This window comes from Pangasianodon hypophthalmus, chromosome 27, assembly GCF_027358585.1.
Source record: "Pangasianodon hypophthalmus isolate fPanHyp1 chromosome 27, fPanHyp1.pri, whole genome shotgun sequence".
NCBI lineage: Eukaryota > Metazoa > Chordata > Actinopteri > Siluriformes > Pangasiidae > Pangasianodon > Pangasianodon hypophthalmus.
In genome coordinates, this window is record NC_069736.1 from 10,521,214 (window position 1) to 10,547,451 (window position 26,238).

General features: G+C 38.5%; 1 protein-coding gene and 1 long non-coding RNA gene across 3 annotated transcripts in view; one reads left to right on the plus strand and one right to left on the minus strand.

The window, feature by feature from the left end:
• On the minus strand, positions 1 to 18,707 carry ppp6c (protein phosphatase 6, catalytic subunit). Of its 2 annotated transcripts, XM_026921938.3 has the most exons (7): positions 18,565 to 18,707; positions 13,987 to 14,082; positions 13,810 to 13,875; positions 11,999 to 12,140; positions 11,820 to 11,899; positions 10,122 to 10,331; positions 1 to 923 (listed from the first exon to the last, which is right to left on the minus strand). In XM_026921938.3, exons 1-7 carry the CDS (start codon positions 18,637 to 18,639, stop codon positions 675 to 677), a joined length of 918 nt encoding a protein of 305 aa, XP_026777739.1. In that variant the 5' UTR covers positions 18,640 to 18,707; the 3' UTR covers positions 1 to 674. The 2 variants fall into 2 exon arrangements, with proteins under 2 accessions (XP_026777739.1, XP_034156727.1); XM_034300836.2 differs by lacking the exons at positions 13,810 to 13,875; positions 13,987 to 14,082 and having other exon boundaries at positions 18,565 to 18,695.
• The window catches only part of LOC113531306 (uncharacterized), an 11,647-nt gene continuing 4,037 nt past the window's right edge, over positions 18,629 to 26,238 (plus strand). Inside the window, exons 1-2 of the long non-coding RNA XR_003403244.3 lie at positions 18,629 to 18,752; positions 22,116 to 22,183. This is a non-coding gene — a long non-coding RNA (uncharacterized LOC113531306). The remainder of the gene's footprint in view (positions 18,753 to 22,115; positions 22,184 to 26,238) is intronic.

Here is a 26,238-nt window from a genome sequence, read left to right on the forward strand (position 1 = left end):
TTTAAATTAATAATAAAGGGGTTTATTTTTCAATATTTAATTGGTATGTAGGTCACCATCTCTACAATAATAAAATACAACAAATCTGAAAAAAAGATGAAATTATCAATACAATTTTTAAATGTACAAAATAATCACAGCCTCCTCTGTCTCATCACCTGGTCCAACCTCACTCCCATCTTGCAATTTCATTACGCACTTCAGTCTTCAAGACAACAGGGCCAGATTAAACAATCTGAGTACACCAAAATTCAAAGGCTTCAACTCTTGGTCTGACTAGGTGGTGTACTTTTTTTTTTTTTTTTTTATAGGAGTTGTAGTACCACATATGATTAATCCATGTATGATTAAATAACAAAAAACAGCACCAAGAGGAGCACTGCTTACTTTCCACCAAATTCCTACATGACAAGCTTGCACTTCTCTTGAAAATGGCTAGCAACATGCTCAGGGTTCCTCATAATCTAATCTCAGGGGAAGGGGTGGTGAGAGGGGATGCATATTTTATATATATATATATATATATATATATATATATATATATATATATATATATATATATATATATATATATATATATATAAAAAAAAAAAATAAAAAAAAAAAAAAAAGAGAGGTTGACCAAGATGAGAAAGAGGGGAGGGTGGACACAGTGGGCACTGAAGATCTCGCCCTCAGAGGAAGTAGGGCGTCGTGGTTCTGGGCGGAATGACTCGCTCTGCATCAGGCACGGCACGGAACAGTTTGGGCTCCCGTGTATTCACATCCTTAAACACCATAATTGAGGCAATGTTGCCACAACGGTAGCAGTAGTTGGGGGCTGACCACACGGTCACAAGCTTCTCATCGAACATAAACTTGTAGCCCTCGTGAACCAGCTGATGTGCACGGCAAATCAGCTTCAGGTTGTTAATATGGACAAACTGCAAAAAAAGGGACAAAAAAACATGCATATTACTCAAATACATTTTACACTGCTTGTAGGGTGCATTTAAAATCATTTTGGTATCCATCAAAAATACCCCACTTCATTTTTACTAAGAATCAAGTCAGAGGTGTTTGCTGTCTAGTCCATGTCCAAATAATAATAAAAAAAACTGAAAGTGAAAGGACATTTATCTCACTTATATAACTCCGCAGTTGAGGGTTAAGGGCCTTGCTCAAGGACCCAGCAGTGGCAGTGATTGGCAGTGCTGGAATTTGAACTCATGACCAATCAATAGTCCAACGACTTAACCACTGAGCTTTAACCTGACATTAGCCAACCGTGGGCATCTGTGAGCTCATGTATGTGGAAGAGAGCAGATAGCGCTTTACTCCAAGAATGTTAGGGCTGAGTTATACTTCTGAGAGAACGTCACTTTGAACACATCAGGACGTCATGTGTGGATGCTCGTACTAGGTGAAGTATTCATGCTTGCATGTAATGTGAGCACGTCCTCTAGGAGGTGTTGTCACAAGAACCATACCAGAATTTACTGAATTACATAGTGAAGGGCTGAAAACAATGCGGGTTCAGTGTTTCACTCTAGGAACAATAAATAGAAGATAACACGGATCAAAGCATATCTCGTATCAACATATCTAGTGGTTGATTCAACAAGTGATCATGGTTTAGTTTAGCTTTAGTTTTCATTTTTTATTGAGTTGCTGTGGTTGCTGTCACCTACACAGGAGACTATTTGAAGAAAGAAAAATTAAAATGTGTGATTAAACTTTTTATTATAATGAACTACAGCTGTTATATATTTATATTAACACTACATGATGTGTAGTTTTTTTTGTTTGTTTTTTTTAACTACAAGATGGTGGCACATTCGGTCACAGCAGCCACTTTGGATCCAACAAAAGGTGCTATTTTTGTTGCCTATACGCGTTCGTGAATGTCGTCTAGAAGCAAATGTGCGTCAGAAGTGGCCATCAACTCATCCATGATCACTGGATGCTGCTGGATATCAGAACAAATTGCAAGACAAACATCTTATTTGTAGTCAGTGAGGCGGTGTGAAGCCTCAATGACTACCGCCTCATAGCACTCTCACCAAACAGCATGAAGTGCTTCGAGGGGGCTGGTCATAACTCAGATCAGAACTCCCCACTACAGTGGACCCTCTGAAGTTCGCATACCACCCCAAACATTCCACAGAGGACGTGATCTCTCATACTCTTCACCTGGCACTAACCCACCTTGACAAGAAGAATACATACGTCAGAATGCTGTTCACAGACTTCAGTTCAGCATTCAACACCATTATCCCCCAGCAGCTGACTGATAAACTGGACCTGCTAGGTTTCAGCACCTTGCTCTGTAACTGGATCCTGGACTAGATTCCCTATAGTTGAACTGGGTATTCTAGCCATGGAAATGCATGTGTTTAATGTCTTTATGTCAACGTTTCCAAAACGTTTCCAGGGGGTTCTCCATGACCAGGATTGGAACCCTATGTTGTGCATGTTATTTATTGCACTAGTGAATATTATCAGCATATCATGTCAGAGCCAACTGCAGAACAACAATCTGCCAGTGTAGTTATACATTATTTTCTACCACTGGAAATACCTTTGTGAAACACTTATGTTATTGCACTGAAAATGTATATTAGATAAAATGTTATATTAGGGGTCGACCGATATGGTTTTTCCAGGGCAAATACCGACAGCAATTATTAGTAATCAAGGACACTGATAACTGATATTCGAGGCCGATATTCATTTACCATAAATTTAGAACATATTAGAACATTAAAACATAAAACTTAGAACACAAAAAATAAAGTGCTTTGAAGAAAAAACTGGGTGAAATGTATACTGACGACAGTAGTCATCTGAAGGTGTGTGCGCGAGATTGAGTGAGTGAAATTATATGCATTGTGCTTTTTGCCAACTGCGTTGTTCAACCTTTGCTCTCACTGTGGAGCATGGGCACTGCTTAATTCTCGTGTTTCTCACAAACACTGAAAAGCACGTTTGATTGGATTTACTCAACATGTGGTCCACGTTTCTATCACTCCAATAGTGCTGCAAGTGGGACATAGAGACAGACTACAGAACTATTGGTTGGTTGGTTGTATTCAATGCATCATCGACGTTTCAAGCAATCCAATAACGCATATAACGACCCCTAATTTATATATGTATTTACTTTTTCTGTGATGTTGGTCTCTAAGATCTGTGGTTAAGAATAAGTAATGCTCCTGCTGGTAAACACTGCTATAGTTTACGGTTTTTCATGAAATCTCAGTGTGATTAAATATGCAATTAATTGTGTGAAAAGTAAAACACAGAAAGTGTGCAAATAAGAACAAGAATCATTTGACATGGCTAAATAAAAGTGATAGAGTAACAATAAAGACAATAAATAATAATAAATAAACAACAATACAAATAATGCATATTAAAACAACAGTAATAACGCTAAAAGAAAACTACATGTATGTAACTATGAGGTAAAACAGATAGCAAACTAAACTGTAGAGGACACAATATGACAGAGGCTTATTAGGTGGATGAAAAACCATGGTGGAAAAAGTGGGTGTTTACTATGGGGAAAGGAGGTACAGGCTCAGAAATAGGGGAAGAGTCTTCTGCAGTTTTTGAGCAGCAATACTAAAAGCCCTATGCCCCTGTGGTGTTGAGCCAAGAAGAAGGGGCAGCAAGCAGGTGAATGTCTGAACATTCAAGTGCGTTCAGGTAAGTTCACACTTACATGCACAAAGCTGTACACAGTGGACGCTGATGTATCCCAAACATTGAAAATTGCTCTGCTCATGTATGGTCGCATCCATTTACATAAAGAAACACCCCACCATCTATTGTAGAAACTTCCATTTAAAAAGCCCAATAGCCTGCTCATTGTACTGCATGTTGATAACATGGAGTATGACAAAAGATCTAAGAAGACGAACTTCACTGACAATGAAGTAGAGATACTGTTACACAAAGTAGAGTAAAACAAAACAAAAAAAAATTGGCACTTGTACAAGTCGTTTGTCTAAGAAGTAAATACAAAAGTTATATTTTTTAATTTTATGGCTACATTCTACTGCCCACATCACATTTACAAAACCTGCGATGGTAAGAAAGTCCCTCATTTTTGGAACATGGAAATGTAACGTATTGCAGTGTGAGCAATATGAATACATGTAAAACAGGAATTCTCAAACTAGGGGTTGCCACACCTAGGTCACTGGATTTACAAATGGGGCTGTGGGAGAAACTCTGAATCTCCCTCTTTTGTTTTATTGATTTGCAGTTTTTTTAAATACAGCTAAAGACATTTAAACCCAAATTTTCACAACTCCACACATTTCATACATTTCCTGTGTTAAGTCAATTATGGTACTTACTTTATTATAATAAGAGGTCATTTCAAAATAATAGCTAAGTGACATTTATTTCAGCTTTTCAGTGGGTGAAAAGTTTAGATACACTTTTTAGTATTTGGTGGCATTGCCTTTAAGTAAAAGCAATTTAAAGGCAATGCCACCAAATACTAAAAAGTGTATCTATACTTGTGTATCTAAATTTGTGCCTCCATCTTGAATGATACAGTGTCTGTATGGTCCCAAGATTTTCATATTTGCATACAATTGTTTGTAAAGATGCTTGTGGTAGCTTCAGTTGTTTGGAAATTGCTTGTCCACAATTTTTTTCCCCGAGTTCTTGCCTGAGGTGCTTGGATTTTCCCATGATATCAAGGGCAATAAGGCACTAGTATCAAGGGCAATAAGGCACCGTCCAGACTGTTTAATTAGATTGTCAGCTTTGTGTACATTTGACCCACTGGAATTGTGATATAGTGATTATAGCTGAAACTCTATGACCTATGCTAGAATCTTGTTCATAGACTTTAGCTCCACCTTCAACACTGTTGTTCCTGAGCTACTCCACAGCAAACTCATCCAGCTAAACATACCCTCCAACACCCGTCAGTGGACCACTAATTTTCTGGAAGGAAGAAGTATGTGAAGTCGTGCCCCCACTTTTCAGACTTCATGACAATCCACACAAGAGTACCACAGGGCTGTGTTCTCTCGCCACTCCTTTATACCAATGACTGAACCACAACAGAGTTTTGCATCATAAAAATCAAGTTTGTGGATGACACAACTGCAGTGGGTCTCATCTCCAACAATGATGAGAAGTATCTACAGAAGTGAAGCAGACCGTCTTGTAGCATGGTATGCCCATAACAACCTAGAGCTTAATGCTGCCAAGATGGTTGAAATGCTGGTTGAGTTCTACAAGCATCCCTCTACCTGCCAACACTTGACAATCAAAGGCTTAGCTGTGTCCAAGGCTGAGTTTTTCAAATTCTTAGGGAACACCATCACCAACTAACAGAAATGGGCCAACAACATAACCACCATCCTCAACAAAGCACAGCAAAGACTGTTCTTTCTTCGACAACTCAGGAGGCTCAATGTATCTCAACTGGTCCTGAAAAGATTTTACTCAGCCATCATAGAAAGTGTGCTCACTATCTCAATCACAGTCTGGTTCCCCACTGCCTCTTCCATCTGCAAGACCAGAATGCAGCGTGTGGTTCACTCAGCAGAGGTCATCAGCTGTAAACTTGCCAAAATCAAAAACCTATACACCATCAGGGCAAAGAGAAGGGCAGTGAAAATTGCTGCTGACACCAAACATCCAAGCAACCACCTCTTTACAAGCTACCATCACAAAGGCGCTACAGATCTATCATCACCCAGTCTAGATGCCAGGACGCTATCCAGTTACTCAACCGCCCCAGTCCATGGCAACTCTTACTGAACCATGAAAATTTTATTTGCAAACACTGACACCATGTCTTATGTCTCTTGTCCTTTCAGTGTAATCATTTGTGTCTACTACACTGTCTACCTGCTGCACTGTTTGTTGCATTGTCTGTTGCTACTGCACTGTATGTTTGACGTACTGTCTAATGTTGCACACTAGCACCAAACCAAAACCAATTCCTGTGAGCATAACTCAGACAATAAACTGTTTCTGATTCTGATAAATCTGTCTCTATTTTAAAATTACCTCTGATGTGAACAAAGTAGATATACAAATTAACTTGAAATGTATAGTAACATGAAATGTGTGGAGTTGTGAAAAACTTAGCTTGAGTATCTTTACCCTAGGTTTATGTAAATTAATATTAAAAATATTGCTCTAACTACCAAGACAGATTGTGTGTGACTATACTGAAAGGTCACTGGGAGTCACATTTAACTGTCACATTTAAATCTTTAGTCTTTCCACTATCCTGACACACAGCAGCTTAGGAATTCAACAATAAAAATTTCCCCATCCATCTACCTCCACTAAACAAACTAGGGTTATGTCTCAAATCGCGCACACACTATTCTACACCATTACTGAGAACTGGGTTTCCTATTACAGGTTTTAAAAATCTCTCATGTAGCCTTCAAACATATCAAAAGGTCTGTTTCGCATACCAGTCTTCTGAAGTTCCTAAATTAATAAATACTTTTGATGGTAAAGTCAGAATTTTTGGTTTGAGACATAGCTCATGACAAAATCCCAGCAACAGTGGAAAGTTTAAAGACAAACAGAGCTTGTCAGTCTTTTTAAAGTCACTGTGCTTGAAATTGCTAAATAGTTTACAGTTGAGTTTGCTTGAGTTGCTTACCCAGAAAAGACAGGTTAGAAATAGATTTGTAGTTTCTGAGCTCCTAAGGATAAAGCCCTTACTTTTTAAGAACTAGAGTGATTGCAACCAGATTCAAGTTGGTGGGAACAGAACTAAAACAAAATTAAGCATTTAGCCTTAGTTAAGAGAGGGTATAATGAGGGAAGAAATGTTTCTACCAAAAGAGTAGGTACAGGATCCAGGTGGCAAGCGGTAGCTCTGGAAGCCTTGATCAACTTTGGAACAGAATTCTCCTCCAGAAACACAAAACTAGAGAATTTACTATTACCAAGTGGGGGATATGAAATAGGCTTGAATGCAGGAGTGGAAGATTGCTGGAACTGCAGATAGATATTTTCTACTTTATCAAAAAAATTACCACAGTGATCTGGAAGAGGAGTCGGAGAGAAAAACTGTTAGTAAGCTGCAACAGTTTATTGACAGGGGGGGAAAAAGAGCTCTTGTGTTTCTCTGGTCCATACTGATACAGTGGTTTCATAGTCAGTCTTTGCTTTCTTACGTGCCTCACTGTACTGTAAAACATGATCTTTGAAGGCAAGCATATACAGTCAAGTCCATCTTCTTCATGAAGCACTTCTTGGCAACCACTAGCTTTCACACCTCAGAGCTCAGGAGTAAACCATGGGGCAGGATGAGTGAAGGTCACAGAATGTTCTGAGGTGAGTGAGCTATTTTAGATAGTAGGGATTGCATGACTACTCATTTTTACTAGTGTATATTTAAAGTTAAATGTACAATTAAAAATAAAATCTTTACCTTCTGCTTCACTGTTCCCCCCAACCACCCCCAAATCACCCTAACTAGCTGAAGTCTCCACAGCAGTGACTAGTGAATGTATTAGACATTTACCCTATGTAACCCCTATTAGGTAGGAGAGAATATCACTACAGTGGCTGACCTGGGCCTCTGGAGATGGAGCTGGTGACTCCAGATTGGAAACTGATTAACTATGATTATTAAGGCAGGAAGGCTAATGTTCCTGAAAGTAATATTTCAATGTGTTAGATGTCTGTGTGACAGAAAGGGAAGAGGTAAATCAAAGAGTACAGCCTTGTAAGTAGTGATGATAAAATCTGTCCCACAGAGGTTAAGAGGTGAAATACCTAGTGAGCACACAAGGTCAAAAGAGTGACCTTGAGTTGTGCAAGAGGGAAAATTTATATGCTAAGTAAAATCAAAGCTCAGGAAATGAGCAGGAAAGCATAGTTTTCAGGTGTATCCTGTATCACCATAGCAAGGGGTCTTTGCTAACTTGGTTACTTCTATTTATAGTCACAAAACATAATATGAACTAAGAGATATGATGATTTTATTAGATTTTTCATGAAATGAACTGGATATTTTGATATTTCACATTTTCTGGTAGAGAGAATTGCAAGTGCAAGTTACTTGCGTAAGAAAATTTCATAATGTGGGCCGTCCTTGTGAGTTACTCTCACAGCTATGAGTGCCAAGTCAATACAGATTCAGAAAGAATTTAAGGCTGCATTCCAAACCACATATCTATCTATATGTGGTATATTCACTATCTATTATTCTGAAATAATACCGGCACCAATGGTGTACTGAAAAACTATTTAGCACGGTAGTATGCAGTTTGGGACACAGCTCAAGTATTCGCAAATTTGAAGACACACTACATGGACAAAAACTTGTGGACAGTCAGCATTCCAGTTCATCTCAAAGGTGTTCAACGGGGTTGAGGTCAGAGCTTTGGCAGGACACCAGATTTCTTCCACACCCATCTCGGGAAACCATGTCTTCATGGATCTTACTTTATGAACGGTAGCACCGTTGTGCTGGACAATGTTTGGGTTAGGCCTCTTAGTTTCAGTGAAGAGAAAATGCAATGCTACAGCAAAGACATCCCATATAGCTCTGTGCTTCCAACTTTGTGGCAACAGATTAGGGAACGCTCACATGGGTTTGATGGTCAGGTGTCCACAAACTTTTGGAAATATAGTGTATAATTATCTGCTGTTTCCTCAAAATTATCAAAGAATTATGAACGTTAAAACAACTTTATTTTGCACATAAACTTGACTGTCAGTTACTGAGTACCAAGGTTAAAAAGAGCAAAACCTCTTGATTGCACTGCTGTAATCTGACAGCAAGCAGTTGTGTTGGCTCATGTCTATCTGAATCAGAAATGGCTCCATGCCTTGAGGCTGATGGATCACATGGTCCAATGTGTTTTTCAGTACAAGCCGGGCAGTGTTAGCTCTCTAGCTAAAATACAGAGTAATAAATACACACACCAAGATGAGCAGATGCCCCGAATGACTCACTTCGCTGAAATACAAAAATATAGGAGAAACACACTAACCCCTTCCATTAGTCACCAGCCAGCTATCATGAGTTTTACAGCTAATACAACTTAAAAACTGGCTAACAATACAAATTCCAGAAAAAAAGATAAACCAGTATCACACTGACACACACTCTGAATCCCATTACTTTACTCCCTCACACATCATGTAGTCCCACTTCATTCATGTCTAAAGTTAGGGTGTGATTATGTTTGGCGTTTTGGGCTAGCATAAGATTGTTCTGTGCAAGTCTTGGGCACCTTAATTTTTTAAATACAAATCAATACATTAATTACAAATGTCCTAGATGTTTATTTTATGACATCTGCATTATAAGGTCTGTGAGAAAAAAAGACATTTTATATTTCCAAACATTACTTTTGGAAAAAAATATTAAATGTTACAGAAAAATGTTTGTACGTCACTAAAGGTGGTAACATATTTCAATGTCTTTTCAGACAAAAAACATAATGAAGGCTGTAATGTCTTCATTACATAATGTCAGGGATTACCTGAAAAAACAGAAATGTGACACAAAGTCTCCAGAAGAAATACGGCAGGTTCTCCAAGATGCTTAGAAAACTCTACCAGCCAATATTCTCAGAGAATGTAATGAAGTGTACCCGAGCCTGCTGATTCATTTTTTCAAGACTAAGGGTTTTTATGCCAAATATTGACTTTGTTTAGTATATTACTGTCCACTGCTCTTTATAGAAAATACTTTCTAATGTCAAAAACATTTAACATTTAATTAGATTTTTGAAGTTATCTTTGCATTGCTTTTCATCTGCCCAAGACTTTTGCACAGTACTGTATGCATACAAATTTCCTGCCAATTCCTCCCCCACAACCCCCAACACACCGCTGACTGAATTATCATTACAGGATTGTCAGGGCGACTCAGCAGCTCAAAATCATCATATTATAAAGCATTTTTATTTCCTGCCCCAAAAAATGCTGGCAATTTTTAAAAGAAGGTTTTAACACCACCTTATACAGCAGTTGAGGAATTTAAACTGTATAAAGTGTGTTTTGGTGTCAAAATGTCTGTGAGTGAGTTCACTGAATAGAAATCACTAATTTATATCAACCTATGTACTATCATTAAAGCTAGAAAAAACCACATAGGTGTCTAATGAAGTTAATATTGTTACCTCGTTGGTGACCTTGGCGCCAAAGAGCCAGCCAGCACCCCTCGGGCTGATAGCCCAAGTGTCAACATCCTCTGGATCAGACCAGACGAGATCACAAAATGCCCCCTTGTGGGGAATTTCCTGGTTCCGCTCAATGGTGCGAATCTGGTCCAGAGTCTTGATGTCAGGTGAAAGGCCACCATGCACACAAAGGATCTGCTCATCTATCAACTGTGAATTAAGTGAAGCACATAATCAGTGTGAATTTTTACAGTGGATTGGGGAAATATGTATAGCCTTTATTGTTTCAGTTCATATAAGAATGATGGCCACACTTTAATTTAAATTTGGAAGCCCATTTTCACTCATTTCAGATGGCCACTTGTACTGTACACATAAATTTCACAAATGACTAGCACTATCATGCACTATAATGCACATTAAACAATTATAGTTTCTTCTGGGGCACATTTTACATTATAAACAACAAGAGTGTAGAGGGAAAGAAAGGATTGGTGAGCTCAGGGATGGCAAACAAAGTGGCAGAAAAATAGACAGAATACATGGAATATTTAAAAAAAAAAAATTGATACATATCAGGACCACCTGGAAACTACAGCAGTTTGAACATGTCCATGCTGATTCGTGCAGGACAGCAAAACAGAGTTCTAACCACTCTGTAATTATAGTCGTAATCAATTCTATGTTTTTATTTACCAGTGCCTAAATAATAAACGAACATTCAGAAACCAGGTGGGGAAAAAAATAAGTACACCCTATAATTCAGTAATATGTAGAACAACCTTTAGCAAACAATAACTTGAAGTGTAAGTTTATCAGTCTATCGCATCATTCTGAAGAAATTCTGGCCCACTCTTCTTTACAACATTGCTTCAGTTCAGTGATATTTGAGGGCATTCATTTATACACAGCTCTCTTAAGATCCCAAAACAGCATCTCAAAGGTGTTGAGGTCTAGACTTTGAATTGGCCATTCCAACACCTCAATTTTCTTTAGCCATTCAGGTGTTGATTTACTGGCATGTATGGGATAACTCCTGTTGTATGACAGGGCTAAAACTGTGTAGTGTGCACTGGCGTGAACTCGCTTACTATGTAGCAGACTATTTCTCTGCCCTGTATAACCTATACATTTACTCATATACAACCTTATCTCTTTAATACCTGTTTCATACTGATTGCAACATTTTGTTATTGTGTTCTGTTAAACTCTGTGGGTGTTTTATTAAACTGTGGCATTGAAGAAAATTAAAACCTCATGAGCAACACCATGGGTTTACCAGTTTCTTTTGATATAGTGTAAGGCATATTACATTACCACATATTGCGATATAACTGCAGTATTCCACCTTTGTCAATATTGTGCCGTGAATTGTCAACTGGTAAAATTTTAAAAAATGACAAAAGCATGCCCTTATGTAACCTCTATACTCACAAGACAGACTTAGCTTTCACTACATGGTCTGGTATTTTTAGTCACTAAACATGGTCTACTTTACATTAAGAGGCATTTGACATGCAAACAACCAACCATGTCTACTATCAGCCAATCATAAGTGAAAATACTTTTAAAATAAGGAGATGCACTTTACCTAGAGTTGTGGCATTACAAGTCCATTTAAGATTTAAAATAAATTTTAAAACAGCCAGTTAATTATAGTCAACAAAACAAGACAAACAGGGAAAACACTGTACTTACGGCAGCAACAGTCAGCATATCAAACACTTTTGTGCAGTATCGCCAAGCATTGGCATTTCCATACTTAGTTTGGCACTCATCTAGGGAAAGAAAAAAAAAAAGTAAATAATGAGAATGTAATGACTATGAAGCATTACATAGTGTGCATTTATGATTATTTTTTTTTTTATAATACTCACCATAAAAGCCATACACTTGTGTAATCTGCCTACTCTCATGATTCCCACGCAGCAGTGTGATGCGGTCCGGCCACTTCGCTTTAAGTGCTAGCAAGTATGTGAAAGTTTCTAAACTGTAATACCCTCTGTCCACAAAGTCACCCTGAGGAAAGAAAGATCCATATTATATCCATAAAGATCTATATATATCCTTATAACTTATCTTATATATACACAATAATCTTATATAATATAATAATCTAAAATGCACAATGGGGTGTACATAACTGAAGTAACACTGAAACTAGAAAATGGTATTTAACAACAAGATAACATCAGCACAGCACATTTGTCAAATCATTTCATGCATCCTGTAATCCACTGCAACATATTTTCCTGACAATAAGTTGCAATGGAGTCCAAGATGCAACCTGTTTTCCTAGTTCACATGTTTTGTTGTGGAAGTCACAATTAATATCACCCTTTCATTCAGAAAAATGTTCACATTAATCTAACAGTGTGGATTTTGAGAGCTTTCTGACTTTCTGATTTCTCCGACCAAACCTGCAAGTGAGGCAACTGGCACAATTTTCAATGTCCACCATGTCTTGTTTGTGTGTTGGGCCCTTTCACTCCATCCCAGTGAAGATTATTTTTTTTGTATTACAGCATGGTCCATTGTGCATTATTCCTTATTTGTATATGAGCTGCACTGGCACAATGAAGTGCATAGAGTTCATGAGCAGAACATTATCGACATGTGGCCTACCACAGCTATGTTTCCTATTTACCTTATGCAACACACTATGTTAAAAAAGCAAAGTGAAGTGACTTGTGGCCAAGTATGGTGACCCATACTCGGAATTTGTGCTCTGCATTTAACCCATCCAAGTGCACACACACAGTAGTGAACATACAGACACACCGTGAGCACACACCCGGAGCAGTGGGCAGCCTTTTTTTGCTGCGGCGCCCGGGGAGGAATTGAGGGTGGAAGAGAGAGATGGTCATTCACTCCCCCCACCTACAATCCCTGCCGGACCTGAGACTCGAACCTACGACCTTCAGGTTCACCTTCGGGTTGCAAGCCCAATCTCTATCCATTAGGCCACGACTGCCCCCTTTTTTTGTGTGTGAAGAAAAATGGCTCACGAGGTTTGTTATTCATGTCGCTAAATATAATTGCAATATTTATTTCCTTTAATGTAACTACCCAGAAGCATGCTAGCTTTGTGCCATTTTCCCACTGGTCATTAGATACAACACCCAAGTTTCCGATCACATACCTCTCATACCAACCCATCAGGCTTGTATACATGATTCAGTTGTCATCTATACACAGACGTCTTAACAAAAAGACTCAAACTCTACATTTTGCCTCTGCTCCTATCAAACTCCTTCGCTTCATTTTTTTCCAGAAAATTGTTCAAACACTTTGATGTTTTATGAGTTGTCACTTACTGGTTCTTTATATAAATCTCACTCCAAATGTTGGAGAGCCATTGTCTCCTCCTCTAACTACACTATTCATTGACCATGTGTTAAAAAAACAAAACCACAACATGGACCTGAAACAAACCTTACTCAGACCACCTCCAAAGATGATCCGAGTTCACTTGGATCATTCACAGATTGAGGCAGATTAAAATGCAAACAAATATGGCACATCACAGCATAAGTCACTGCTCATAGAAGTAGAAAAAGTGTTCAGTAGTCTGGAAAATACAGTAACTCATTATAGGATGTGAACACTTATCCTCAAATACCAATATGATTACTCATGTAGTAGTGACTACTAAAAACATGCACTGATATTTCCTTTGTCATCATACCATGAAAATGTAGTTTGTGTCTGGTACTTGTCCTCCAGTTCTGAAAAGTTCACACAAGTCATAAAACTAAGGGGTGCAAGAAGAGAGAGTTTCACCATGAGGGTCATTGAAATCACAAACAGATAGGCATAACAAAAATCTAAGCAGGATATGATACAAAATATTTATTGTGGTCACCTGTCCATGGATGTCACCACAAACAGTGACTGGACTGGACACTGGCTGTACATTTGATTCCTCTAGTAGTAGGTCACATACATAATCACACAATCTCTGTAAAGGCAAATAAAAATTATGGTTAATTTAGAAATTTGTATAAACTGATGGCAAAAACTGGCATTCTGGTGTGCATTACACTCAGCACTAATGCAAAGTTTGGTCTGCTTGAAAGATTACAATCAAAGATTTATTTTATTTCATTCATCTTCAGTAACCACTTTTCTAGTTACATTCAAGCAATTTAACATACAAATTGTTATAAAAAGTGATAATTACATATCTTCAAGTGATGCATCTCTTCAGATAATACAAAATACAACTTTGTAATTATAATGATAATTTTAAACATATTACTATTCTTTCATCAAGGAGAAATGGATGATTTCAGCGATGAGCAATTCTCTATTTATTTAGATTTTATAAATGTTCCTGACTGACCACCTCAGATTTGCTTCATACTTTCTGGAAATAATGTCACTATTTACAAAAAATAATGTGCACTATTTCAGGCTTGCATCTTAATTTCTGAGGTATACAGGCCCTGTAAAAAGGAGTACTGCAGAAAATAGTCCCGCAAGTTGTTACTTTTGAACTATTAAAGCTTGATGCATGTTATTTTTTCCAGGACTGTTGTCTAGTATAAAATGCCTTCTAAAACAGAAGGTTCACAGTTTCATATTTGCCAATTTATGGCCTGGTGAAAAAAATTTTTTTTCTCTGCATCTCCACAAAAAGCATATCATATGTTTCAAACTGTCATAGCTATTACTCATGTTGTAGTTCTTTTTAAAAAGTAGATATCTAAAAGAACTCAAACTTTCTCATTTACATGGTGTCTAGAATGAAAATCATTTTTCACCTGTATTTCAAATGCATATTGCCCACTTATGTCTACCTTGTATGTGTACAGGCTCATTAAGTTTTAATTTAAGCCTCTATATCTCAAAACCTAATGCAGACACAAGCCTGAAATTTTGCACACTATTTATTGAGAATAGTGAAATTTTTCCAGAAAATATGAAGCAAATCTGAGATGGCCAGTTGGAAGGCCTCCAGTGATTTCACATGGATTGACCCTTTTATGATCACGATTAGGCCATAAACCCTGGTTCTCTGCTGGTTACATTATGTAAATTTTTACATTAGGAGAAATGTTAGGAAGACGCCAAAACAAATCAAGCTAGTTAAGTACCTAACATTCGCAGTGCACATGAAAACAAAAACTTTATAATTACACCTTTATCACTGCAGCCACTGATTTGAAGTAGGACTGCAAGATACGAGCAAAACCTGTTACTTGCAGGATGATACAGCTGGACAATATAATATTATAATGATATTAAACTATATTACATTAACATTATTACACTCCTTTCTAAGTATCGCCAGTATAGTCAGGTGTTGATGCTTTTATAATTCCACTGCTGCGCACTGTAACACTGTAATCTGATAAGTGTTTCATTTCTCCTTATTTTACTTTAAATTCTTTTTTGGTAAAAGATGAATTTCAACTATCTTTGAACTTGTGGCTTTGCATAATGTGGCGCCACATTTTTGTTGGCTCTTTGTTATAGCAAAACCTTAGAAAACTAAAAACTGTGTTTTTGACATCGTCTTCAATTTAACTAAACACTAAATATTTCATGTGCCATGCCTTATTTGCCACTTGCAAAGTCATAAGTACGTGTAGTAATGTACATTCACTGACCACTTTATTAGGAACACCTGTACATTCATGCACTTCTCTAATCACCCAATCATTTGGCAGCAGTGCAGTACAAAAAAATCAGGCAGATACTGGTCAAAAGCTTCGGTTAATGTACATATCAAACATCAGAATAAAGAAAAAGTGTTATCTCTGTGACTTTGATCATGGCATGGATATTGGTACCAGATGGGCTGGTTTGAGTATTTCATAAACTGTTGCTCTCCTGGGATTTTCATACACAACAATCTCTAGAGTTTACACAGAAGAGTGCAAAAAAAAAAAATGTTGAGGGAGTGACAGTTTTGTGGGCGGAAATGCCTTGTTGATAAGAGAGGTCAGAAATAAATGGCCAGATTGGTTTGAGCTGCCAGGAAGGATATAATAACGCTCATAATCAATCTTTGCAACCGTGGTGGGCAGAAAAGCATCTCAGCTTGCACAAAACATCGAACCTTGTGGTGGATAGGCTACAACAGCAGAAAACCACATCGGATTCCACTCCTATCAGCCAGGAACAAGAATCTTAGGCTAAGATGGGAACAAGCTCACCCAAACTGGACAGCTGAAAATTAGAAAAAAAAATCAACTAGTCTTTTTCTAGTCGTCAAATGTCCAGTTTCAGTGAGTTTATGGAGCTGTTGTATAAAAGCAATATAACATGAGCAAAACCACGGTTTACTGAATATCAGCACGTGTGCCTCGCGCCTACAGCCAAATCACAGCCATGCTGATATTCAGTACAGCAACATATCATATTGCTTAATTGTAATTCCCCACCTACAAATGGTAAAACCCACCTAAAGTGCCCCCTCAACTTGGGGTAGTCTTCTCAACTACCAGTTCCGTCCCCGTTTATGAAGTGGCATCAGTTCAACATGGCCACGCACACTGTGAACAGTGTAAAGTACTACTTCTCTACTTTTAAATTAGTTTATAACAGTAATGGCTTTAGATCAATTAACATACAAACACAGTACTTGGTTAAATCTATAACAATGACCATACTAATCACTGTTTTGAGAAGGTAATCATCAACATTAGAGTTATCAATTACGTTAGCCGGTTAGCTTATTGCTAAGCTATTCACTATTGTCCGTACGGCTAGCTTGTTGCTAAGCTACTTGCTAAGCTACTTGCTATTGCAAATTCAGTCCACAACATGAGAACCGTAGCCGTAGCCTGTAACTCTGAACAAGTTCAAGCTTTTAAAGAAGCTTTTTATTAGCTTTATGTGCACTGACAGTGTTCCTCTATCAGTGTACTTCCCAAATTAGTGTTCACACGAACTCAGCCGTCTGAATTCGCAAATACAACTAATACTCACCGAATTAAAGAGTTGTTTGGTTAGTGCTCAATTTATTTTTAAAGTGGACGTAATAGTGCAGTTATTAGCGCCAAAAATGACATGAAAGAGCAATCTGATAAACTTACAGAAAGCGAATTAACATTTTACTTATCAAAGTATCACTATCCATTGCCATTATCATTGGCTATTTCAAATATATACGCAAACTTAAAAGACCGATTAAAAATTTAAATCTGGCTATTAATTCTTCTTTGTAATTTCAAAGAGCGCTGCCATGTTGACGTGACGTCACGGAATCGCTACTCGGTGAATTCGGAGCTCTCGAAAAACTCCAACTTTCCGAGTATGAGTTACAGAGCTGTTCAAACCAATCTTTCCTACTGGGAAGTCGGAAATTTCCCAGTTCCCACTTAGTCGTGAACGCAGCATTACCATCTGCTCTAGACATCATATTCATTGGGGCCACCATGATTGAAACACCCCCAACTCGGAAAGTGGGGGCATATCGAAAAAGACAAGTTCCAGAGTTGTAATTACGACATTATGGTGGCGTTCATGTGCGCTCACCTCGGAAATACAATATTAACGACAGGCTACATTAGCCATATCCCGTTGTAATAGATTCGTTAGTGCATACAAAAAGTGTGTTCCGTTCGAATTATTTTTGCATTCAGACGTTAAACCGTCCTCGTTTTTCAACACTTGTTGTTTTTGGGAGGAAAAAAAAGATTATTGTCTTGGGTCAGGGATGCTGTGTATCAGGAAGGTAGCAAGAAGGTGTGTCAGTAGTCCATTACACGGCTAATGCTAGCTACCTAGACGGCCAAAAGCACAATGCTGGCTTACCTGTAGCTCAGTGAAAAAAAAAAAAAAAATCGGCAATGCTAACACAAAACTACGCAGCTGCGTGACCATACATTTGAAAGACGTCAGGATCCAACGTTTTAACTAGCTAGCTAACATTACTAGCTAATGCTAGCTAGCTAACATGAAGTAGCTATTATAAAAATAAAAATAGGTAAGACAGGACACCATTGTCTAGTTCTAACACTTTTGTTTTGTTAAAAGTAAGCCATCATTTTGTAGGCTCGTAGCGGAATGCTCGTGGTGGAATAATTTTAAGCAACACCAATCATTTAAAAAAAAAAACGCATTGGAACACTAACTTGCTAGTTTTTTCCATAACCATATTCCGTGAAATCCACCTTCTACTTTAGATTGGCTACAAGTGTTCCGCCCCTGCGGTGAGATTGGCTACTCAAGAACAACATCCAATAAGCTAACAAGCGCATTGTATATCTAGTGTTAGAGGCGGTATTATACGTAAGAATACGAGTGGGGTAAAAATAATGCTGCGAGAGCAACATCCCTACTCTAGCATTTTGTTAGCTCGGTTAGCTAGCTAACCCTAGCTAATACTTAGCAGTCTGGCATGCTTTACCCACGATTAGATTGAAGATTGATTTTTAATGGCTGTACGGTTATTATTAAACGCTCGAGACAATACGAAGGTTCAACTAACCTTTAGGTCGTTCTCTGGAAGATATTTACACTGTCTTGCAATTTCAACATACTTATCCAGGTCCAACGGCGCCATTTTAAGAACAACAACTCATTCTACAGCGTACGGAAGTGCAACTACGTCACAACTCAGAGGCTGATCTGGCGCCCTATTGGACATAAAGTAGACTATTTGATGGGAATTAGAAGGTATTATTTCATACACTAAATAGTGCACAATAAAATACGATTTAAAAGCCATTATTTTATATATTTCATGTAAAGATACCTATTATGCATACATGGCTATTGCAGACAGAATTGTTATGAGAAATACAAAAATACATTCATTCATTCATCTTCAGTAACCCCATCATGGTCAGGGTCACTGAGGTCAAAGTCTATCCTGAGAACACTAGACTCTAGACAGGAATCCTGGCTAGGATACCAGTCCATCGAAGAGCACCACGCACACACATTCAAACACTCATTCTCACCTAAGGGTAGCCACTTCTGCCATTTCACCACCATTTCATATGTTTTTGGGAGGTGGGGGGAAACCATAAAACCCATGTAGACACAGTAGCAAATAAATTCCTTTCTTTTTTGAACTATTGCGGCTTGTTTTATATAATTGACAACCAGGAGGTGAAAATACCTGAGTAATTGTACTTTGTTACTATACTTAAGTATTATTTTGGCATATTTTTACTTTAGTATTATTGAAATTGAATACTTGTACTCTTACTTAATTACATTTCCAAGAAAAAAAAACTTACTTTTTACTCCTAACAATTCTATTTAGACTTTCAAAGTACTTGTTACAAGTATCGAAGGCCTCTTTTCCCCCATTCTCCCATCCAGCCAATTATTGTATGCTATATATCAACTGAATGGGCTCAGTTTAGCATCCAATCATTTCAGATTACCATCCAATCAAGTTCATCAATGTAGAAGAAAAATATTAGTGACCTTCTCATGCTACTCAATGTAGTTAGCCCTATAGCAATTAGTGTGTATTTGAAAATGAATATGCCTCCTGGAATGCGGTCTTTTTGTTGGACTAGGCCATGGATATTCAACAAAAAAATTGTGAAAGTCCAGTCACATAAAACTCCTTGCTTACAAATGCCTGATTAAGCAGCTAACATGAATGGTGATGACACTATTAATGATTAGTTTATTGGTCTCAATAAGATGATCTGAAGTGGATATGTTTTGTGGTGTTACCACTTTTGAGTAGTGCCATGGACTCTGAACAGATGAGATATACTATATGACTAAAAGTATATGGACACCTAACCATTATATGTGCTTGAACATCCTATTCCAGCCTCCACTCTTCTGGGAAGGCTTTATGCTATATTTTGGAATGTGGCTATGGGAATTGGTGCCCATTCAGCTAGAAGAGCATTAGTGGAGTCAGGTATTGATTTCGGGCAATAAGAACTGGCATGTAGTCAGTGTTCCAATTCATCCCAAAGGTCTTCAATGGGGTTGAAGTCAGGGTTCTCTGCAGGCCACTGGAGTTCTTCCACATCAACCTAGGCAAACCATGTCATTATGGACCTTGCTAAGAAGCATTTTCATACTGGAACAGGTCCCTTCAGTGGAGGGAAGTCTTAAAGCTACAGCATACAAAGACGTTCTAGACAATTGTGTGTTTCCAGCTTTGTGGCAAGAGTTTGGGGAAGGCCCACACATGGGTGTGATGATCAGGTGTCTACATATGTAGCCTATTTATGTGCTCTCTCTTTTTCAGTAGGCTACTGAGATGCCAATGAGAGATGGAGCCCTGCAGAGCGCATTTGAACTGGGCTCAAGCAACTTAAGTAGTTGTGTGATTGATTTTCTTTTGTGTCCTACTTTCTGAATTTGTAGCATTTATGTGCCCCTCCAGGCTCTTGCCGTGCTTGTTTGTCTGAAGAAATAAGCAATTTCACCAAATTGATCGTAAATCTTTGCAATCAATTTGGACTTGCAATCAATTTGGACTTATCACACTCCACACTCCACCACGCTCCCTCCGATCCTCTAGTACTGCTCGACTGGTCCCACCATCTCTCTGGGTACAAGGAAGGCATTCATCGAGACTCTTCTCTGTTCTGGCACCTAGGTGGTTGGATGAACTTCCCCTAGATGTCTGAACAGCTGAGTCACTGGCAGTCTTCAAACGACGTCTAAAGACTTACGTCTTCCTAAAGTACTTATATTAGCACTTAAAAAAAAAAACTTTGTATTGTCTGAGTGCTTGTTACTATATTACCTCCCCAACAGAGTTTTTGGACTGATGGTATTTTTAGTTTGACCTAGCAAACCAGTATCAGAATGTATTTATTGATAGAGACTTCAAAGCACTTTTCTAAGTTGCTCTGGATAAGGGCATCTGCCAACTGCCATAAATGTAAATGTAAATCTGATGTCATTAGCATATAAAACCATTGATGATGGTGATGGAATGCACTTATATAATATGTTGTTATTGTTCCTCTTTCGGCCACTCCCGTTAGGGGTTGCCACAGCGGATCATTGGTCTGCATATTTGATTTGTCACAGTTTTTACACCAGATGCCCTTCCTGACACAACCTTCCCCAATTTTATCCGGGCTTGGGATGAGCACTGAGAGTGCACTGTTGCACGCAACCTCAGTGGCTGGGGCTAGTTCCCTGGCCGAATCAAACGTGAGAGCGCTGTGGCCTAACCACTAGTCCTCCAGGGACCCAAATGCAATTACATTTTATAATAATGATATTATTAACATGTATACTAATTGTATAATATTCAATGAAAGTGCATACTGTACTTGGTTTATAAGATTTTAATTTGGAACTGGTCTGGTCAGAACAATGCAATCAGGAATGTGGATCAGTGAGAATGAGGTTCACTAATTCAAGGTTTAAATCTGTTCATTTGTTCTTATGTTATATCTGTATATTTCTGTGGTATGTCTGGTATCATGTGTATACTTCTTTCATGGTGAACAATGTGGTGATTTCTGTAAGGTCCTATGGATTCAGGAAATACCATCTCCAGAATATTACATTATACTCTACTTTATGCCAAACACATGTATGCCAAAGCCATATGGGCTGCCCTAAAGTTCAATTCCCAGTCAATTGATCATACATTGGGAATTCCTCTCTAGGAGTCTTGAGTTTATAGTGCCATTAGAAACTCTTTAATTTTTATCCAGATGTGTGGTTCCCATTGGATGGACTAATCAATAACAACATAGGGATTCAGAGTAGGATCAGATGTATATAAGATTGCAACCTTTCAGTTCAGAGGGGAGACTTCCATATATATCCTGTATACTACATGTAGAGATTCTAACAACAGATCTTGGGGAGATTCTATCAGCCGATCTCAGGAGAGATTCTAACATCAAATGTCAGGGGTGATTCTAAAGTCAGATCTCATTGTAGATTCTAACATCAGATCTCAGGAAAATTTTTAACGTAAGAGCTCAGGGAAAGTTCTAAGATCACCAAACTTTTAAACTTGACCATGGAGCAATGGAAGAAGGTGGCGTGGTCTGATGACTCACATTTTCTTTTTCATCATGTGGACAGCCGGGTGCGTCACTTACCTGAGGATGAGATGGCACCAAGATGCAAAGCTGAGGATTTAAGAGTGAAAAGTAAGTATTAAGTCTGAAAATTACATACCATACTATGCTGATAATATGAAAAGTAAGACGAACTATAAGAGCTATAATGAAAAACCATAGCTATTGTTCAGTTCATACCAACTACCTAAACATTGCTGCAGACCAAGTACACCCCTTTGTGGCAATGGTATTCCTTAAAGGCACTGGCCTCTTTCATCAGGACAATGCACCCTGCCACACTGCGAAAATTGTTCAGGTATGGTTTGAGGAACATGAGAAAGAGTTCAAGGTGTTGACTTGGAGCATCTGTGGGATGTGCTGGACAAACAAGTCTGATCCATGGAGGCCCCACCTCGCAACTCACAGGACTTAAAGGATCAGCTGCTAAAATCTTGGTGCCAGCTGTTTTGGTGGGACAAGGGGGTCCTACAAAATATTAGGCAGGTGGTTTTAATGTTATGGCTGATCAGCGTAAGTAAACATGAATGCAGAGTCTATATTATTATTATTATTATTATTATTATTACTATTATATAATGTATTGGTCAACTCTAAGAGTTTAATTGTCAAGCTTTTGATAAATACAGGTATTAGATTTTATCCCTCTCATCTAATATCACTACCAGCCGCCCCTGCTGAAGTATATCTAATTGTCATTTTAACCTATGTGTATTATTTAAAAAATATATATATATATTAAAGCAATTCCTTTTAAAGTATGCTTTAATACAAAATAAGCAAATGTGTAAATGTACATTTGAGGCCGAATGGTTGCATACACCTAGCTAAAGACATTCAAAATTATTTTTTTCACAATTCCATACATTTCATGTTTGCATACATTTCCTGTTTTAAGTCAATTAGGGAATCTACTTTATTTCTGTAAGAGGTAATTTCAAAATAATAGCTAAGAGAGATTTATTTCAGCTTTTATTTACTATATCAGATTTTCAGTGGGTCAAAAGTTTACATACACTTTGTTAGTGTTTGGTGGCATTGCTTTTAATTGCATGAGCATTATTCAAATGCTTGGGATAGCCTTCAAGGGGCTTCTCACAGTACTTTGCTGTAAGTTTCTGCAAGGAAGGAACTGGTAGATGTGAAGACTACCCCAAGTTGACAAAACAAAATTGCAAGTTATGGGCTGTTTTTGGTGGTTTTACCGGTTGTAGACTGGGAATTACTCATTGCAACCTTGCCTCGAACACAGCCTTAAGATCAACTTTCTGGCTGATGTCTTGAGGTGTTGCTTCAGTATTTCTAGATAATACTCCATCCTCATGATGCCACCTCTTATCTTTTAAGTGCACCAGTCTCTTTTCCAGCAAAACACCCCCACAACATGAAGCTGCCACCCAAATGCTTCACAGATTAATTCAGATTAATTGTTAAATCAATTGTTTGTACAGATGCTTTTGGTATCTTCAGTTGTTTGGAAATTGCTCCTAAGTAAGAATTGGACTTATGGAGACAATTTTTATTGAGGTCTAGGCTTAGTTGCTTGGACTTTCCAATTGTATTAAGGGGGAAAAGGGCTCTGTCTCTAAAGGTAGGATCTTTTACAGTCACTGCTGTGCTCCTAATTAACTCCTAATTATGACATTGATATGATATTAAACCTTTGACGTGAACAAAGTAGATGCTAATTGACTTGCAAAAAGCATTGTATGGTAACATGAACTGTGTGGAGTTGTGAAAAACTAAGATTGAAAATCTTCTATAGTCTATGTTTCAAGTTCAAGTTTCAAGTTTATTTGTCATATATACAAGTGTCAGTAACAATGTACATTTTTTTGAGGCTTAGGCAGTCTACAGCAGTACAATAATAACAACAGAAATAAATAATAAAGGGGCAAGCAAGAGAGAAATTTAAGAGACAGAAATGTAGAATAATGATTGCAACAGATTCACAATACAATACAATAACAAAAAAAGTAAAAAAAAAAATAGAAAGTGCGCAGGTGCAAGGTTGAGGTGGAGATTTTGCTTTGAGGTAGTGTAATGTAGTTGTGCAAAGTATGCAAGATTCAAAAAAGACATGATGTTTTTGTAGTCTTTGATATGATATGAAGGGGGATAATAGTGCAATTTTAGAGACAATTTTTACAGTTTATTAAGGATTCTGATAGCCTGCAGGTAGAAGCTGTTTTTCAGCCTGCTGTTTCTGGACTGAATGCTCCGGTATCACCTGCCTGATGGCAGTTTGATAAACAGACTGTGTGCTGGGCGACTAGGGTCAGTTGTGATTTTTCGGGCCTTCCTCAGACATCGCAGATGAAAGATGTCCTGAAGGGATGGAAGTTTGTTGCCGATGATGACTTCACCTATACTATACAGTAAGGCACCCTGTCAGGATGCTCTCAATGGTACATCTGTAGAAGTTTGTAAGGATATTGGGAGGGAGACCAAAGCTTTTGAGCTTCCGTAGGAAATGGCGCCGCCGGCATGCAGATTTAACTACTGATGTGTGCAGAGACCAGGACAGGTCGTCGGAGAGGTGCACACCAAGGAACTTGATGTTCTTAACTCTTTCCACTGCAGAACCGTTGATGTATAATCAGAATCAGAATCAGAAACAATTTATTGCCCCTTACAGTAATGGACACTCTACAGTACTAGAAATTTGTCTTGATGTCAGGTGCAAACACAGAATCAAAGATATAAAGTCAACATGCTATATATAAGTATGAAATATGTAAACAGTAAACAAGATAGAATCTTAATTTAAGATATATTAAATAAAAATATAAATAGTTATGTACAGAAAAAGTGAGTGTACATGGAAATAGAAAAAATATTGCAGCTTCAGAGGGGAGAGTGACTGTCGGTTGGGGGTGGGGGGGGGGGTTGTCACCCGGGGGAATTGGGGCACTGTTCAGCAGGCTGACTGCATCGGGGAAGAAGCTGTACTTGTGGCAGAGGGGAGGGCTGGAAGAGTACATGTCCGGGGTGAGAGGGGTCGGCTGCAATCCTGGCTGCATGTCTCCGGGTCCTGTGAGAATAGATTCGATGATGGCAGTGTAGAAGTTGACCATCTTCACAGGGAGGTGGAACTTCTTCAGCTGCCACAAGAAGTACAGCCTCTGCTGAGCCTTCTTGGTGAGGGAGCTGATGTTCTGCTCCCACTTAAGCTCCTGGGTGATGGTGGTTCCCAGGAAGCGGAAGGACTCAACAGAGGTCACCGGAGTGTCACAGAGGATGACGGGTGGGTGGGGGGCTGGGTCCTTCCTGAAATCCACTATCATCTCCGCTGTCTTGAGAGCGTTGAGCTCCAGGTTGATCATGCTGCACCATGACACCAGACGGTCCATCTCACTTCTGTAGGCTGACTCATCTCCATCAGAGATGAGGCCGATGAGGGTGGTGTCATCTGCGAACTTCAGGAGTTCAACAGACTGGTGTTCAGATGTGCTGTTGATATACAGGGAGAATAACAGAGGAGAGAGGACACAGCCTTGGGGGATCCAGTGCTGATGATCCGGGAGTCCGATACATACTTCCCCAGCCTCACAAACTGCCGTCTGTCTGTCAGGAAGTCTGTGATCCACCTGCACAATGAGTCCGGCATAAGGGGGCGTGGCTGACCTCCTATGTCCTCCTGTAGTCCACAAACATCTCTTTGGTTTTGCTGACGTTGAGGCAGAGGTTGTTGTCATTGCACCACTGTGATAGTGCTCTCACCTCATCTCTGTAGGCCGTCTCATCTCCATTTGTGATGAGACCCAGGATTGATGTGTTGTCAGCAAATTTAAAGATGATGTTGGAACTGTGTTTGGCAGCACAGTTGTTTGTGAACAGAGAGTATAGGAGGGGGCTGAGAAACATTGTAAACATTTAAAAAAAAAAAAATTAAATTATGTTTTAGTAATGCATAGAGGTACAGTTCAATGAAACACTGAACACATTAGTGTATTTCTAAACACACTAAAGCTGGGGCTGGACCATGTACTGAAAATCTAAAAGAGCCAATAAATGTACAAAAAAAAAAAACCTGGCTTTCTGAATCAAATCCAACTTTCTGAATATGGGCTTTTGTAGCAGACCCCCTGTTGTGGCATTTATGTAAATTATTTAGCTGAAAGCAG